Raw genomic sequence first — 16,158 nt, 5'->3', positions numbered from 1 at the left:
AATCCCAGCACTCAAGAGGTAATGGTAGGAGTGATCGTCATCAGTGTGAGGCCACCTTGAGACTACATAGTGAATTCCAGATCAGCCAGGGTTAGAGCAAGACCCTACCTCGAAAATCCAAATAAAATCCGGGTGTGGTGGCACACACCTTTAATCCCAACACTCGGGAGGCAGAGGTAGGAGGACCACTGTGAGTTCAAGGCCACCATGAGACTACATAGTGAATTCCAGGTCAGCCTGAGCTAGAATGAGACCCTACCTCACAAAAACAAAACAACAAAAAATTAAAATAAAGCTGGGCATGGCGGTATTCACCTTTAATCCCAGCACTCAGAAGGCAGAGGTAAGTGGATCGCCATGAGTTCGAAGCCATCCTGAGAGTACATAGTGACTTCTAGGTCAGCCTGAGCTGGAGTGAGACCCTACCTTGAAAAACAAAACAAAAAAATTAAAATTAAAAAAATACTTAACATTGGCTAGGAGTTGTGGTGCACACCTTTAATCTCAGCACTCTGGAGACAGAGGTAGGAGGATTGATGGTACTTCAAGACCATCTTAGGGCTATAGAGTGAGTTCCAGGTCAGTCTGGGCTAGAGTGGAAACCCTACCTCAAAAAACTTAAAATAAATAAATAAATAAAACTATTTAAGGGCTAAAATGGCTTGGTGGTTAAGGCACTTGCCTGTGAACCCAAAGGACCCAGGTTTGCTTCTTTAGGACCCATGTAAGCCAGATGTACAAGGTGGCACATGCATCTGGAGTTCATTTACTGTAGCTGAAGGCCCTGGCATTCCTATTTTCTCCCTCCTTGTCTCTTGCTTTCTATCTATCTGCCTCTCTCTCAAATAAATAAAACAAATATTTTTAAAACTACTTAAAAATAAAAAGATAAAAATAAAACTTTTAATCATGGAAAATGTTAATAAAAATTAAAAAAGAGAACTAGGCAAGAGCTAAAAAAAAATAAAATAAAACTTTTATTTGGGGGCTGGAGAGATGGCTTAGCGATTAAGGTGCTTGCCTTCCCTACTGTTGTTTGTGCTTCTTTGCTGCCCTCACCGTGAGTTTCTGGGAGCTTCTCCTTTCTGTCTCTACCTATCTTGCCATCAGCTTCAGAGTGCTGGCTTCTTGCTTTGTATGTGGGGTCTAGGGATTGATCTCGGGTGCTCCCATCTCACTTGAAGAGTGAGTGCTTTATCCACTGAGCCATCTCCCCAGCCCCGTTTAACTTTTTTTTTTTTTTTCATTTAACTTTTGAGGCTTCAGTTTTCCCAAAATCATCTAAGAATAGTCCTGTCAAGTTGTGTGCCGCCACAGACCTGGCTTTCATGACTTTTTTTGAGACACTGTTGGTAATTTGAATGAATATCCTCCAGAGACTCATGGGTTTTTTGTTTGTTTGGGGTTTTTGTTTGTTTGTTTTCTTGTTGTTGTTTTCGAGGTAGGGTCTCACTCTAGCTCAGGCTGACCTGGATTCACTATGTACTCTCAGGGTGGCCTCGAACTCACAGTGATCCTCCTACCTTTGCCTCCTGAGTGCTGGGATTAAAGGCGTGCACCTCCACGCCCTGCAGGTTTGTATATATGTATATATTTATTATTATTATTATTTGGGCTGGAGAGATGGCTTAGTGGTTAAGGCACTTGCCTGCGGAGCCTAAGGACCCATGTTTGACTCTCAGTCTATATAAACCAGATGCGCAAAGGTGAGGCAAGCACAAGGTCACAAATGCCCACTAGGTGGCGCAATCGTCTGGCGTTTGGTTGCATTGGCTGTGACCCTGGCGTACCAAGTCTGTCTCTAAGATAAAAATATATATATGTAAAATAAAATATTTTACTATTTCTTTGAGAGAGAGAAAGAAGAAGAGAGAGGGAGGGAATGGATATGCCAGGGCCTTTAGCCACTGCAAACGAATTCCAGATGCATGCGCCACTTGGTGCATCTGGCTTATGTGGGTTCTGGGGAATCAAACCTGGGTCCTTAGGCTTCACAGGCAAGCACTTTAACTGCTATGCCATCTATATATGTCGTTGTTTTGTTTTGTTTTTCAGGGTAGGATTTCTTACTAGTCCAGACTGAATTCACTATGTAGCCTGAAACTCATTGACCATCCTCTTTTTTTTTTTGTTTATTTATTTATTTATTTGTGAGCGACAGAGAGGAGGAGGAGAGAGAGACTGAGAGAGAGAGAGAGAGAGAGAGAGAGAGAGAGAGAGAGAGAGAGAGAATGGGCGCGCCAGGGCTTCCAGCCACTGCAAACGAACTCCAGACGCGAGTGCCCCCTTGTGCATCTGGCTAACGTGGGACCTGGGGAATCGAGCCTCGAACTGGGGTCCTTAGGCTTCACAGGCAAGCGCTGAACCGCTAAGCCATCTCTCCAGCCCATCATTGACCATCCTCTTATCTCTGCCTCCCAAGTGCTAGGATTCAAGGCATGAGCCACCACACCCCTCCAGCCCTATTTTCTTATTTTTAATTTAATTTTTATTAACATTTTCCATAATTATAAAAAAATCCCATGGTAATACCCTCCCTCGCCCCCCCCCCACAGTTTCCCCTTTGACATTCCATTCTCCATCATATTACCTCCCCATCTCAATCTCTTATTTTCTATAATTGGGACTGGAGAGGTGGCTTAGCAGTTAAAGTGCTTACCTGTGAAGCCTAAGGACCCAGGTTTGATTCCCTAGTACTCACGTAAAGCCAGATGCAAAAAGTGGCAAATGCATCTAGAATTCATTTATAGTGGCTGGAGGCCCTGAAGTGCCTATTCTCTCTCTCTCTCAAAAACAAACAAATAAATATTTTTAATTCATTATTTACAAGAAGAGAGAAAGCACACCAGGACCTCTTGCCACTATAAATGAATTCCAGATGCATGTGCCACTTTTTGCATCTGGCTTTACATAGGGACTGGGGAATCAAACCGAGGCCAGCTGACTTTGCATGCAACCTTAATCATTGATCCCACCTCTCCAGCCTCAGCTCATGGGTTATAAAAGGGGCGGACACCGGAGAATCACTAGGAAGCTCTGGGTTGAGGGAAATACACCATTTCAGGAACTATGTGATTGAGCAATAGAGAAGAATACCCAAAGTTCTCTGGCCATCACATATGTGTGCACATACACACACGTACACACAACACAGGGAAAAAGCAAAAAAGACTTAGGACCTTTGGAAGCTCACTGAGGCTCAGAAAATAAACAAGGCTCAGGACCTCACAGGTCTCAGAATGTTCCTGAAACAAGGCTCATGGAGCCCCTCCCCAGGGACATATGAAGAGTACGAGCTGCGGGAGAGATTTCCTGACCAGCCAAACTCCCTGCAAGTGCACTCATCTCCACCTGTGCCGGGGCGAGAGATTTTGGTGATTCATCTTCTTTTTTGGGTCATCTAAACTCACTGGTTTGCTAAGCCACACTCGGGTGGTAACTTTCCTTTGCGCTGTTGTCAGTGCCCTATCTGGGGTGAGTAGACATTTGTTCACATCTCCCCAGGAAAAGTTAACATGACACCGTCACACAGAGACAAGAAATGTAGCCTGGGGCCTGGGGCCTGGGGAGATGGCTCAGCAGTTTAAAGACATGTGCTTGCTAACCCTAGTGGCCTGAGGTTCAATTCCCCAGTACCCACATAAAGCCAGATGCACAAAGTGGAGCATGTGTATGCAGTCTGTTTTGAGTGGCAGGAGGCCCTGGTATTCTCAGTGTTTCTCTCTATCTATCCATCCATCTATCTATCTGTCTGTCTATCTCTCTATTGTTTTGTTTTTTTTTTTTGAGGTAGGGTGTTACTCTAGTCCAGGCTGACCTGGAATTCACTATGTTTTCTCGGGCTGGCCTTGAACTCACAGCAGTTCTCCTACCTTTGCCTACTGAGTGCTGGGATTAAAAGCATGCACCAACACACCTGGCTTAATAAATATATGTATGTATGTTTGTGTATGCATCTATCTATCTATATTTTTTTGTTTTTTTTTTCTTTTTTGGTTTTTATTGAGGTAGGGTCTCACTGTAGCCCAGGCTGACCTGAATTCACTATGGAGTCTCAGGGTGGCCTCAAACTCACGGCAATCCTCCCACCTCTGCCTCCCGAGTGCTGGGATTAAAGGCATGTGCCACCACGCCCGGCTATTTTTTAATTTATTTACAAGCAGAGGAGAGAGAGAGAGAGAGAGAGAATGGGCATGCCAGGGCATCTAGCCACTGCAAACAAACACCAGCTGCATACACCATTTTGTGCATCTGGCACTGTGTGGGTACTGGGGAACTGAACCCGGCTTTACAGGCAAGTGCTTTAAGGACTGATCAACTTGTCCAGCCCTAACAATATATATATATATATTTGGTTTTTCAAGATAGGATCTTGCTCTAGTCCAGGCTGACCTGGAATTCACTATGTAGTCTCAGGGTGGCCTTGAACTCACAATGATCCTCCTACCTCTGCCTCCCAAGTGCTGGGATTAAAGCTGTGTGCCACCACGCCCGGCTCCCTAAATATATATTTTTTTTATAAAGGAAATGCAGCCTAGGGAGAGGCCCAGTTCTACCCAGCTTCAGTTCCTGCCACTGTTCCTTACACTCCTTATCCTGGCAATGTGAGACTTTTGCTCAGCACATAATGTTCTCCTCAGTGCCCTTCCCCTTCCACATGCTCTCCTTTCTGCCTCAAATGACCCTCCACATATCCCATGTCCTGTTATCAGGTCATTCAACAAGCACCTCTACTTCCTGTGTCCCTACAGGAAAGGAAGGAAGGAAGGAAGGAAGGAAGGAAGGAAGGAAGGAAGGAAGGGGAAGGGAGGGAGAGAAAGCAGGGAAGGAGGGAGGGAGGGAGAAGGAAGGAGAGAAAGAGAAAAAGAAAGAAGAAAGAAAGAAAGAGAGAAAGAAGGAAAGAGGAGAGGGAAGGATTGAGGGAAAGAAGAAGGAAGGAAGGAGAGAGGGGAAAAGAAAGAAAGAAAAGAGAGAGAGGGAAAGAGTGAGGAAAGAAAGAAGGAAGGAAGAGGATTGCAGCACCAGGACTACTTTCTTACTAGGTTAGCTACATTCCCAGGCACTGATAACGGTGTTAGGTTATCACCCAAAACACTGAAAGAAACTTGCCCCGGCCCAGAGCCAAAATTCCTTAAACCCTCATAGGAACATCATAATCTGACCTCTACACACGTGTACACATGCTCTGACGTGCCTAAGTCAAACATCCCTGTGTCTTATATTGCATGGATAAGGGGAAGTTCTCATAAGTGCTTCGTGCGAATCTCCCCTAGCATTCATTGTTTCTCTCTTTGGAGTCCCAATCAGCCCATTTCAGGTCAGCCTGGGACATTTTCATATGGGTTCTCACTTGTCACTACTCCTGGGACCGCTGCACGTTTGACCAGAACACACAGCTTCCAGATAGTAGTGTTGGGGGGGAGTGCTTGCTGTGTTACACTCTTTTCTCATTGTACTTATTTTATACTTGTTACCCATCTCCCTGGTTTTTGTTGTTGTTGTTGTTTAGTTGGTTTTTTTTTTTTTTTTTTTTTTTTGGTTTTTCGAGGTAGGGTCTCACTCTGGCGCAGGCTGACCTGGAATTCACTATGTGGTCTCAGGGTGGCCTCGAACTCACGGCGATCCTCCTACTTCTGCCTCCCAAGTGTTGGGATTAAAGGCGTGCGCCACCACACCGGGCTCTTTTTGAAGGTGAGAGTCCTCTGTAGTTCATTCCCCACTCCCACCCCCAGTGTGTAGCAGAGTTTGAGAATGTGTTCCATAAATGTTTACTAAGAAATAAATGAGCTGGACAGATTAATTGTGTTGTAGTTGTTAATGTACTGGGTATTAAACTCAGGACCTTGTGCATGGTAGGCAAGATTTCTACCACTGAGCTACAGCCCTGGCTCTATGATATGGATAAATTTTTTTTAATTAAAAAAACTTATTTTTGAGCCAGATGTGGTAGTGCACGCCTTTAATCCCAGCACTTGGGAGGCAGAGGTAGGAGGATCGCCGTGAGTTCGAGGCTACCCTAAGACCACATAGTGAATTCCAGGTCAGCCTGTGCCAGAATGAGACCCTACCTCGAAAAAACAAAAATAAAAATAAACTTTTAGGGCTGGAGAGATGGCTTAGCAGTTAAGCGCTTGCCTGTGAAGTCTAAGGACCCCGGTTTGAGGCTCAGTTCCCCAGGACCCACGTTAGCCAGATGCACAAGGGGGCGCACGCGTCTGGAGTTCGTTTGCAGAGGCTGGAAGCCCTGGCGCGCCCATTCTCTCTCTCTCCCTCTATCTGTCTTTCTCTCTGTGTCTGTCGCTCTCAAATAAATAAATAAATAAAAATTAAAAAAAAATAAACTTTTATATTTATTTAAGAGAGGGAGAGAGAGAATGGGCGCACCAGCTCCTCCAGCCACTGCAAACGAACTCCAGACGCATGTGCCTTTGTGCATCTGGTTTACATGGGGCCTGGAGAGTTGAACTAGGATCCTTTGGCTTTACAGGCAAACACCTTAACCACTAAGCCATCTCTCAAGCCCTGGATGAAGTTGTTGTTGTTGTTGTTTTGTTTTTTTTTCGTGGGTTTTGTTTTGTTTTATTTTAACCACAAGTATTTATTGATGGACTGAGGAATACAATTAATAGGACAATAAGGCACAACTGTGGATTAAAACAGTTTGCGATACAGCCAAAGGGATGGCATAATTTTAGGAACCTTAAATATGTAAATCAAGAAGCCTCTGAAGTACCTCTATAACACGTCAGTATCAGACAATTCAATTCCTACACATTATTTGATCACAAAGTCAGACTGATACTTCATAAAGAATTACCCATTCATACATACTTAAGCCACCCAACCTGGCCAGTCCCCAGTTCCCACCTTTACCCATTTTTTTAAGCAATTTAATTGCATGAAGATTTTTTTAACTTCAAAAAAATATATTTATTTGAGAGAAAGAGAGAAAAAAAAAGGCGCTCTAGGGTTTTCAGCCACTGCAAACGAACTCCAGACGCATGGATCACCTTGTGCATCTGGCTTACGTGGGCCCTGGGGAATCGAACCAAGGTCCTTTGGCTTTGCAGGCAAATGCCTAAATCACTAAGCCATCTTCCCAGCCCTGGATGAATTTTTATTTCCTTTTTTGCTAAAATCGCTCAATAGTTAAGACTGACCACGCCTATATTTTGACCCTCCAGTTTTATCCAGTTCCAAAAGGCTATTGTTAGCTGTTCAATTTGACTTGCAAATAAGTCACTGTATTCCCAGTCTTCCCTCTATCTGAAAATGTAGCATCAGGAAGCCTATAAACCAGCTTATAAACATCTTTTACAACTGGCACAAAATGCATTTTATTATGTCAGACTTCTTTTCATTTCACATATTCTTGTTTTGTGATTTTTTTAAAAATATTTTATTATTGGGCTGGAGAGATGGCTTAGCGGTTAAGCGCTTGCCTGTGAAGCCTAAGGACCCCGGTTCGAGGCTCGGTTCCCCAGGTCCCACGTTAGCCAGATGCACAAGGGGGCGCACGCGTCTGGAGTTCGTTTGCAGAGGCTGGAAGCCCTGGCGTGCCCATTCTCTCTCTCTCCCTCTATCTGTCTTTCTCTCTGTGTCTGTCGCTGTCAAATTAATAAATAAAAAAAAAATTAAAAAAATATTTTATTATTTATTTGACAGAAAGAAAGAGGCAGACACAGAGAGACAATGAATGTGTGCACCAGGACCTGCAGCCACTGCAAACACACTCCAAATGCATGCACCACCTTATGCATCTGGCTTACATGGGTACTGGGGATTGAACCTGGTCCTTAGACTTTGCAGGCAAGTACTTCAACTGCTAAGCCATCTCTCCAGCCCCAGAGAGAGAGAGTGTGTGTGTGTGTGGTGGTTTTTTGAGGTAGGATCTCACTGTAGCCCAGGCTGACCTGGAATTCACTCTGCAGTCTCAGGGTGGCCTTGAGTTCATGGCAATCCTCCTACCAATGCCTCCCAAGTCCTGGGATGAAAGGCATGAGCCACCAAGTCTGGCTCCTGGTTTGGGTTTTTTAAATAGGGTCCTGTATGTCCCAGGCTGGCCTCAAACTATGTAGCTGAGTATGACCTTGAACTTCTGATCTTTCTGACTTCACCTACAAAATGGCAGGATGACAGAGACATATGCAACTACATCAGGCTTCATCTCCCAGACTTTGATAAAACCTGTGTGATACTAGACATTTAGTTATTTATTTTAAAGTATTTTATTTTCATTTATTTATTTGAGAGAGAAAGAGGCATGGGGGTGGTAAGAGAAAATGGGTGCACCAGGGCATCCAGCCACTGCAAGCAAACTCCAGGTACATGCACCACCTTGGGCATCAAGCTTATGTGGGTCCTAGGGAATTGAACCTAGGTCCTTTGGCTTTGCAGGTAAGCACCTTAATCGCTAAGCCATCTCTCCAGCTCAACGTTTATTTGTTTGTTTTGGAAGTGGGGTCTCACTATAGCCCAGCCTCCAACTTACAACGATCCTCCTACATCTGCTTCCTTAGTGCTGGGGCTAAAGGAGTGCACTACTATGCCCGGCCATCATTTTTATATATTTGGAAGGAGAGGGACGGGGGGAGAGAGAAGGAGAGAGAGAATGAGCACAGCAGGGCCTTTTGCCACTGTAAAGGAACTCCAGATGCATGTGCCGCTGTGCAATCTGGCTTTACTTGGGTACTGAAGATTCGAACCTAGGCCGGCAGGGTTTGTAAGAAAGCACCTTTAACCGCTGAGACATCTCTCCAGCCCAAGTTTCAATTCCATCCACCACCACCACCACCACCCCCAGAGTCACTATATAGTCTCAGGGTGGCCTCGAACTCACGGCGATCCTATCTCTGCCTCCCAAGTACTGGGCGCCACCACGGCCCGCCCAAGTTTCAGTGTTTAATGCATAAAACTGTTCCTTTGATTTGCAAGGCACTGTACATTCAACGCTTGGGAAATCACGGACAGAAGAGAAAACCTGATGGGACAGAAGAAGGTCGGAACCTCCTGCACTCCTATCCCAATGCTTGTGGGGAAGGTATAAACCGCAGCGACTTCCGCCCGAGGTCCTTTTTCTCACGGACGCGGGGAAGTTCTGCCTTTAGCCAGAGCGACAGGGCCGGCGGCCAATGAGAAGAGCGTTTCGGGGCGGGCCCAGCGGGCGGCGTGACGCCATCACTCAGCGACGGCGGCGGCGGCGGCTTCGGGCGCCCTGGTCCCGGAGTAGAATTTGGAGGTGAGCATGGCCCCGACGTGTGGGTTTTGGTAGGTTGGAGGCGCCCGAGTAAGAACTCGGTGTAAGAACTGCCCGAGCTGGAGGACTCGTCTGTCAGTTTTTGCAGATCCCGAGTGATGGTTTTCGTACTAACCTGTCCTAGAAGGAGCCCCAGGTCCGGGCCTCCGCGTCCCTGCAGAGGGACCTCAGGCTCCTGGCCAAGGTCGTGGGCTGGGAGGGAGAGAATGAGGTAGCGGGAGGTGAAGGACGCTTAACCAGGGGTTATTTGCTCGATTGTACACCAGTAGTTAAGTCTTCACCTTGTGAGCATCCTTGTGAGTTTATGCCCACCTCGCAGAGTGGGTAAAACGAGGCTTAGATTAGATTGCTGCTTTGCAAAAACTATAATGACAGGTGGTTGCTTAAGGATGGGAAAGGTGTGGTGTGCATCCGTCTCTGACTCAACGATGCTGTTTCTGAACATGGACACTGTGTGTGATAAGTTATTAAAATGTTAAAACTTTGAGACAGACATTGTGATACGAACGTGCATTGCCAACAGTTGGGAAGCTGTGGCCGAAAGCTAGTTTGGGCTGCATAGAAGTCTAAGACAACAACAAAAGAGTATTAAACTTTGAAATTTGTTTTTCAGGGGTCCAAAACCACATAATGTCAATAGTTCGTTCATCCGTCCATGCCAAATGGGTTGTGGGGAAAGTGATTGGGACAGCGATGCAGAAAACGGCTAAAGTGAGAGTGACCAGGCTTGTTCTGGATCCCTACTTATTAAAGGTGAGAAATATCACCACTTTTTTTGTTTGTTTGTTTTTGTTTTCTAAGTAGGGTCTTGCTCTAGACCAGGCTGACCTAGAATCCTGGAATTTACTATGCAGTCTCAGGCTGGCTTCAAACCTACAGTGATTCTCTTGGATTAAAGATATGTATCACCATGCCCAGCTTATTTATTTATTTACTGGAGAGAGAGAGAGAGAGAGAGGCAGATAAAAAGATTAGGCTTTGCAGACCAGTACCTTAACTGCCGAGCTATCTCTCCAGCCCAATACCACCAGTTTCAAAGTGACATTGGTAAGTTACTATCCTGTCCTAGGTTTTTAGCTGAAAAATCTCCCCTGTTGGCAAAAGGTGTGATGAGTATCTGAAGTGAGGCAGACACTGCTGGTCTGGAGGCATAACCTCATTCATACACACATACCAGGTCATTCTCATGAATTGCTGCACTGTGAGAACAGAGGCCAAGATACCCCATTTTGGAGCTGGAGAGCTGACTCAGTGATTAAAGGCACCTGCTTGCTAAGCCTCACAGGCCCTGATTCAATTCCCCAGTACAAAATGGCCCACAGCAGGAGATACACACACACACACACATATGCATACATACACACAAACACACACACACTGCATTTCTCTTCCCTGATTATCGTAGGAAAGTATATTCAATAAAGAGACATTTGGAGCTGGAGAGATGGCTTAGCGGTTAAAGCACTTGACTGCGAAGCCTAAGGACCCATGTTCGACTCTCCAGATTCCACTTAAACTAGACACAAACATGAGGCAAGCGCTAGGTTGTACATGCCCAGTAGGTGGCACAAGTTACTGGCGTTTGATTGCAGTGGCTGAGGCAATTTACATTCATATTCTTTCCTTCTTTCTTTCTCTCTCTCTCTCTCTCTCTCTCTCTCTCTCTCTCTCTGTAAAATAAAAAATAAAGAGAGCCAGCCGGGCATGGTGGTGCACACCTTTAATCCCAGCACTTGGGAGGCAGAGGTAGGTGGATTACTGTGAGTTCAAGGCCACCCTGAGACTACATAGTGAATTCCAGGTCAGCCTAGGCTAGAGAGAGACCCTACCTCGAAAATAACCAATAATCATCATCATCATCATCATCATCATCTACCTTGAAAATAACCGATAATAATAATAAATAAAGAGAGCTGGGTGTGGTGGCACACGCTTTTAATTCCAACATTTGGGAGGCAGAAGTAGAAGGATTTCTGTGAGTTCGAGGCCAGCGTGAGACTACATAGTGAATTCCAGGTCAGCCTGGGCCAGAGAAGGGGGGGGAGGGAGGGAGGGAGGGAGGGAGAAAGAGAGAGAGAGAGAGAGAGAGAGAGAGAGAGAGAGACCCCCTGTGGGGGGAGGGGAGAAGGGAAGAAGTAATACACAAAAACGAGCCAGGACTTGGGAAAAAAATCAACTACTTTGGGAAATTTCCAGTACAACAATTAGCTGGTTAATTTTTAGAAAGTGGCAATGATTTTTTTTTTCCAGAGTTGATCTTGTCCCTGAGAGTTTTAGGCCACAGCCTTTAATAATCTCTCTATCAATGATCATTTCGCCCTATAGTAAACCCTTCCCACTGGAGCCTTTTCTCATGCCTATTGACAGCTCTCTCCATTGCCAAGTCACTTAACCATTCTTGTTTTCTTCCCACCATAACACAAGGCTCTAATTTATCAGGAGAGCTGATGTTATCAAGCGTATGAAGCACTTAGCTCCACACTTGGCTCCAAGAATGGAAAAGAAGCTGCATTCAAGAACCACCTATTGTTTTTAACACCCTCGCTACACCAGGCATCTTTCCATTCTACAGACGAGAAAGGGTTAGAAGGTTCACACACACAGTTGATAACAACAGACCAGGTCTTCTAAGGCTCCGCCTTCTTTGGCCTACTCCTGTTTTTCATTTCTTTTTTTTTTGCTCTGTTGGGGACTGAAGTCAAGGCCATGTGCATACTAGCCAAGCTCCCTGCACTGAACCCATTCCTGGAGATTTTTTGGAACTGGATTTTGAACCTAAAGCTTTGAACATGCTACCCAACTGCTCTACCTTGCAGCTATATTCCTAGTGCTTCTATTTGAAACTGCTCCATTCTGTTTCAGGCTGTCTTAAACTTGTAATCCTCCTGTTTCAGTCTCCCTCATAGCTGGGATGATAGGCTTGAACCACCAGACTCAGCACTTCCATGTTTTGTTTTGTTTTTGTTTTTAAGTTTTAAAAAATATATATTTAAACTATTTTGTTTTTATTTATTTATTTGAGAGAGAGAGAAAGAGGCAGATACAGAGAGAGAACAGGCGTGCCAGGCTCTCTAACCACTGCAAACAAACTCCAAACACCTGTGCCACTTTGTGCATCTGTTTGGGAAGGGTTCCTGGGGAATTGATGCTGGGTCCTTAGGCTTCACAGGCAAGCACCTTAACTACTAAACCATCTCTCCAGCCCCTATTTTTATATTTTTGTAAGCAGAGAGAGAGAAAGAGAATGCATGCCAGGGCCTCTAGCCACTGCAGATGCAAGCACCACTTTGTGCATCTGGCTTTACATGGGTACTGGGGGTATTGAACCCAGGTCTTTAGGCTTTGCAGACAAGTGCCTTAACTGCTGAGCCATCTTTCCAGTGCTTGTTTTGGGTTTTTTTGAGGTTGAGTCTTGCTCTAGACCAGGCTGATCTGGAATTTGCTATGTAGTCTCAAGGGTAGCCTCAGACTCACGGGGAGCCTCGAATTTACAGCGATCCTCCTTCCTCTGCCTCCTGAGTGCTGGGATTAAAGGTGTGCACCAGGCTAGAGAGATGGCTTAATGGTTAAGATATTTGCTTGAAAAGCCAGAGGATCCCAGTTCAACTCTTCAGTACCCATGTAAGCCAGATGCACAAGGGGTCACATACATCTGGAGTTTGTTTGTAGTGGCTGGAGGCCCTGGCGTACCCATTCTCTCTTTCTCTGTCAAATAAATATGTATGTATGTATGTATGTAAGTATATTTAAGTGTGCATTAGCACACCCAACCTGTTAGGTTTTTTTGTTGTTATTGTTTCTGTTTTTTGGGTTAGGGGCTCACTCTCTAGCCCAGGCTGACCTGGCATTCACTGTAGTCTCAGGGTGGCCTTGAACTCACAGTGATTCACCTACCTCTGCCTCCCAAATACTGGGATTAAAGGTGTACACCACCATGCCCTTTTTTTTTTTCATTTTTTTTTAAGAGAGAGAAAGTTGACACACCAGGGCCTCTAGCTACTGCGATTGAACTCCATACCCATGTGCCACCTTGTGCACATGCATCACCTTGTGTCTGGCTTACATGGATTCTGGGGAGTCAGACCTTACTAAGCCATCTCTCCAGCCCCTATTACTTCTTATTACTGCACTGCCGAGTTACAGATGGGACCACTGACTTGTCCCTCTCCTTCTCTCAACAGTATTTTAATAAGCGAAAAACTTACTTTGCTCACGATGCCCTTCAGCAATGCACTGTTGGGGACATTGTGCTCCTCAAAGCTTTGCCCGTCGCACGAACAAAGCATGTGAAGCATGAATTGGCGGAGATCATTTTCAAAGTTGGCAGAGTCATAGATCCAGTGACAGGAAAACCCTGTGCAGGAACTGCCTACCTGGAGAGTCCACTCAGTTCGGAACCTACTAATGTATCCAAAAGTTTGGAAGAACCGTCTGTCACTTCAATGCAGTGAAGCATCTAGAAGCCAAAGGGAAAGACTCATATGTTTGCTTTATAACTCATTACGGACTGTCAGTTTCTCTTGGGGGACTTGCAAAAGCAAGAAGTGAATGAGGTAAAAGGGTTATAATTTTCTATGAGGTTTATGGTCATGTGTCAGTTTCTTTCCAGTGAATATACTTTCAGATTACACTGTGCCTAGCACTGTGCTGTATTATTTTGTAATACATTTTAGAAGGGAGGTACTGTTTTATTATTACTATTATCATTATCTTTTTTTTTTTTTTTAAGTAGGATCTTGGTCTAGCCCAGGCTGACTTGGAATTCAATATGTAGTCTTGGTGGCCTCGAACTCACAGCCATCTTCCTACCTCTGCCTATTGAGTACTGGGATTAAAGGTATGCACCACCATACCTGGCTTTTAAAAAAAATTTTTTGATTTTGGTTTTTTTCAAGGTAGGGTCTCCCTCTAGCCCAGGCTGACTTGGCACTCATTCTGTAGTTCCACGTTGGCCTTGAACTCACAGCAGTCCTCCTTCCTCTGCCGTCTGAAGCTGGGATTAAAGGTGTGCCACCATGCCCAGTTATTTTTTGTATTTAAAGAAAGCTTGAACATCCCTTAGAACTCTTACTTTAGGAGAAGAAAGTCTTTTGAAGCCCGACACAGTGGCCCAGCACTAGGGAGGCAGAAATAGGAGGATCACTGTGAGTTTGAGGCCATATGAGACTAAATAGTGAATTCCAGGCCAGCCTGAGCTAGGGGGGGGGGGGCCTTTTGAATAGATAAGGCTTTACTCTGAACATTTCTTTTAATTAACAACTTCCATGATTGTAAACAATAGCCCACAGTAATTCCATCCCTTCCCCCACTTTCCCCTTTGAAACTCCACTCTCCATCATATCCCATCCCCCTCTCAATCAGTCTCTCTTTTATTTTGATGTCATTATCTTTTCCTCCTATTATGATGGTCTTGTGTAGGTAGTGTCAAGCACTGTAAGGTCATGGAGATCCAGGCCATTTTGTGTCTGGGGGGAGCATGTTGTAAGGAGTCCTATCTTCCTTTGACTCTTACATTCTTTCCGCCACCTTTTCTGCAATGGACCCTGAGCCTTGGAAGGTGTGATAGAGATACTGTAGTGCTGAGCACTCCTCTGTCACTTCTTCTCAGCACCATGGTGCAGTCTAAGTCATCCCAAGGTCACTTCCATCTGAAAAGAGAAGGTTCTCTAACCAAAAGTGAGAGTAGCATTAATATATGGGTATAAACATTGAGAAGTGCTTATTGAGCTATTTGATGAGCATAGTATATACATTTAGCCCAACAGCAGCAGACATTACACCCCTAGGGTTCATAACTACCCCTGTTGTAGGTTTTCAGTATCAGGTATGTATTCTTTCCCATGGAGTGGGCCTCTAGTCAAATTAGAGGGCAGTTGGTTTCCCCCATAATAGACATGCCACTATTGTATCTATTGACTCATTTGGCCTGGTTCACCAAATATAAGTTTTGCAGTGTCCACTGTTGAGTATCTTCACTGGTGATTTCTCTTTCTCCCATTGAACTGCATGCAAAATGGCTTCTTCAGCTTTCTGTCAGCTGGTCTACATGGAGGAGGTTTATCAGCTCAGTTCCAGCAGGATTTCTTAGTGGCCTTGCAGCCCAAGTATGTGGAATCTTCAGCAATAGGGTCTTAGCATCTATTCCTCATGAGAAACCAAGGGCCTCGACAACAGCCTGTAATGTTTGGGGGGTGGGGGGCATTAGGGACCTCCCTGGCCAACAACTCACTGGAAGGTATTCCCATCCCTGATGCTGAAAATTTTCTAGTAACAATCTATGGCTCCTGAGTGTTCCATTGTCCAAAAAAGTAGGATTCCATATTACTTATTTATATCCTCTTTATTTACTCTGAACATTTTTGGTGGTTTGTATTCAGAATATGCACACACAAACATATTTTTTCCTGTTTTTGAGGTAGGGTCTCACTCTAGCCCAGGCCAACTTGGAATTCACTATGTAGTCTTAGGCTGGCCTCAAACTCAAGGCAATCCTCCTACCTCTGCCTCCTAAGTGCTAGGATTAAAGGCGTGAGTCACCACACTCAGCTCAGTGTGTAATCCTATTTCCTTTTGATTTCACCAACTCCCAAGAGAAATAATTGACATTGATTATAGTCAGGCTTTATCAAATTAATTTTATTTACAAGAATGTTGATGTGTATACAATAAAGTCTTAAGATTCTATCTCATTTATATCCTAGGCAATATGAAATAAACAAGTTTTGCTTTTTTGTTTTTTTTTTAAATAGGGTCTCCCTCTACCCCAGGCTGACCTGGAGTTCACTAGGTAGTCTCAGGCTGCCCTCAAACTCAGCGATCCTCCTACCTCTGCCTCCCAAGTGCTAGGATTAAAGGTGTGTGTCACTACACCCAGCCTCAAAAGCAAGTTTTGTGGTGGCAGG

General features: G+C 44.8%; 1 protein-coding gene across 1 annotated transcript; it reads left to right on the top strand.

Moving 5' to 3' along the window:
- Positions 1-9,168: 9,168 nt before the first annotated feature.
- Positions 9,169-13,891, top strand: Mrps17 (mitochondrial ribosomal protein S17). The gene is made up of 3 exons (XM_045144043.1): positions 9,169-9,238; positions 9,870-10,009; positions 13,438-13,891. Exons 2-3 carry the CDS (start codon positions 9,887-9,889, stop codon positions 13,705-13,707), a joined length of 393 nt encoding a protein of 130 aa, XP_044999978.1. The 5' UTR covers positions 9,169-9,238; positions 9,870-9,886; the 3' UTR covers positions 13,708-13,891.
- The last annotated feature ends 2,267 nt before the right edge of the window (positions 13,892-16,158 follow it).

This window comes from Jaculus jaculus, chromosome 2, assembly GCF_020740685.1.
Source record: "Jaculus jaculus isolate mJacJac1 chromosome 2, mJacJac1.mat.Y.cur, whole genome shotgun sequence".
NCBI lineage: Eukaryota > Metazoa > Chordata > Mammalia > Rodentia > Dipodidae > Jaculus > Jaculus jaculus.
Note: the sequence above shows the minus strand (reverse complement) of the source record. Positions and strands in the feature narration are given on the sequence as shown.

Bases quoted from the DNA above. Each gene is read 5' to 3' on its own strand.
- Mrps17 (XM_045144043.1), top strand. From the start codon at position 9,887: ATGTCAATAGTTCGTTCATCCGTCCATGCCAAATGGGTTGTGGGGAAA. The intron at 10,010-13,437 runs GTGAGAAATATC...TTCTCTCAACAG, and splicing joins TGGATCCCTACTTATTAAAG to TATTTTAATAAGCGAAAAAC.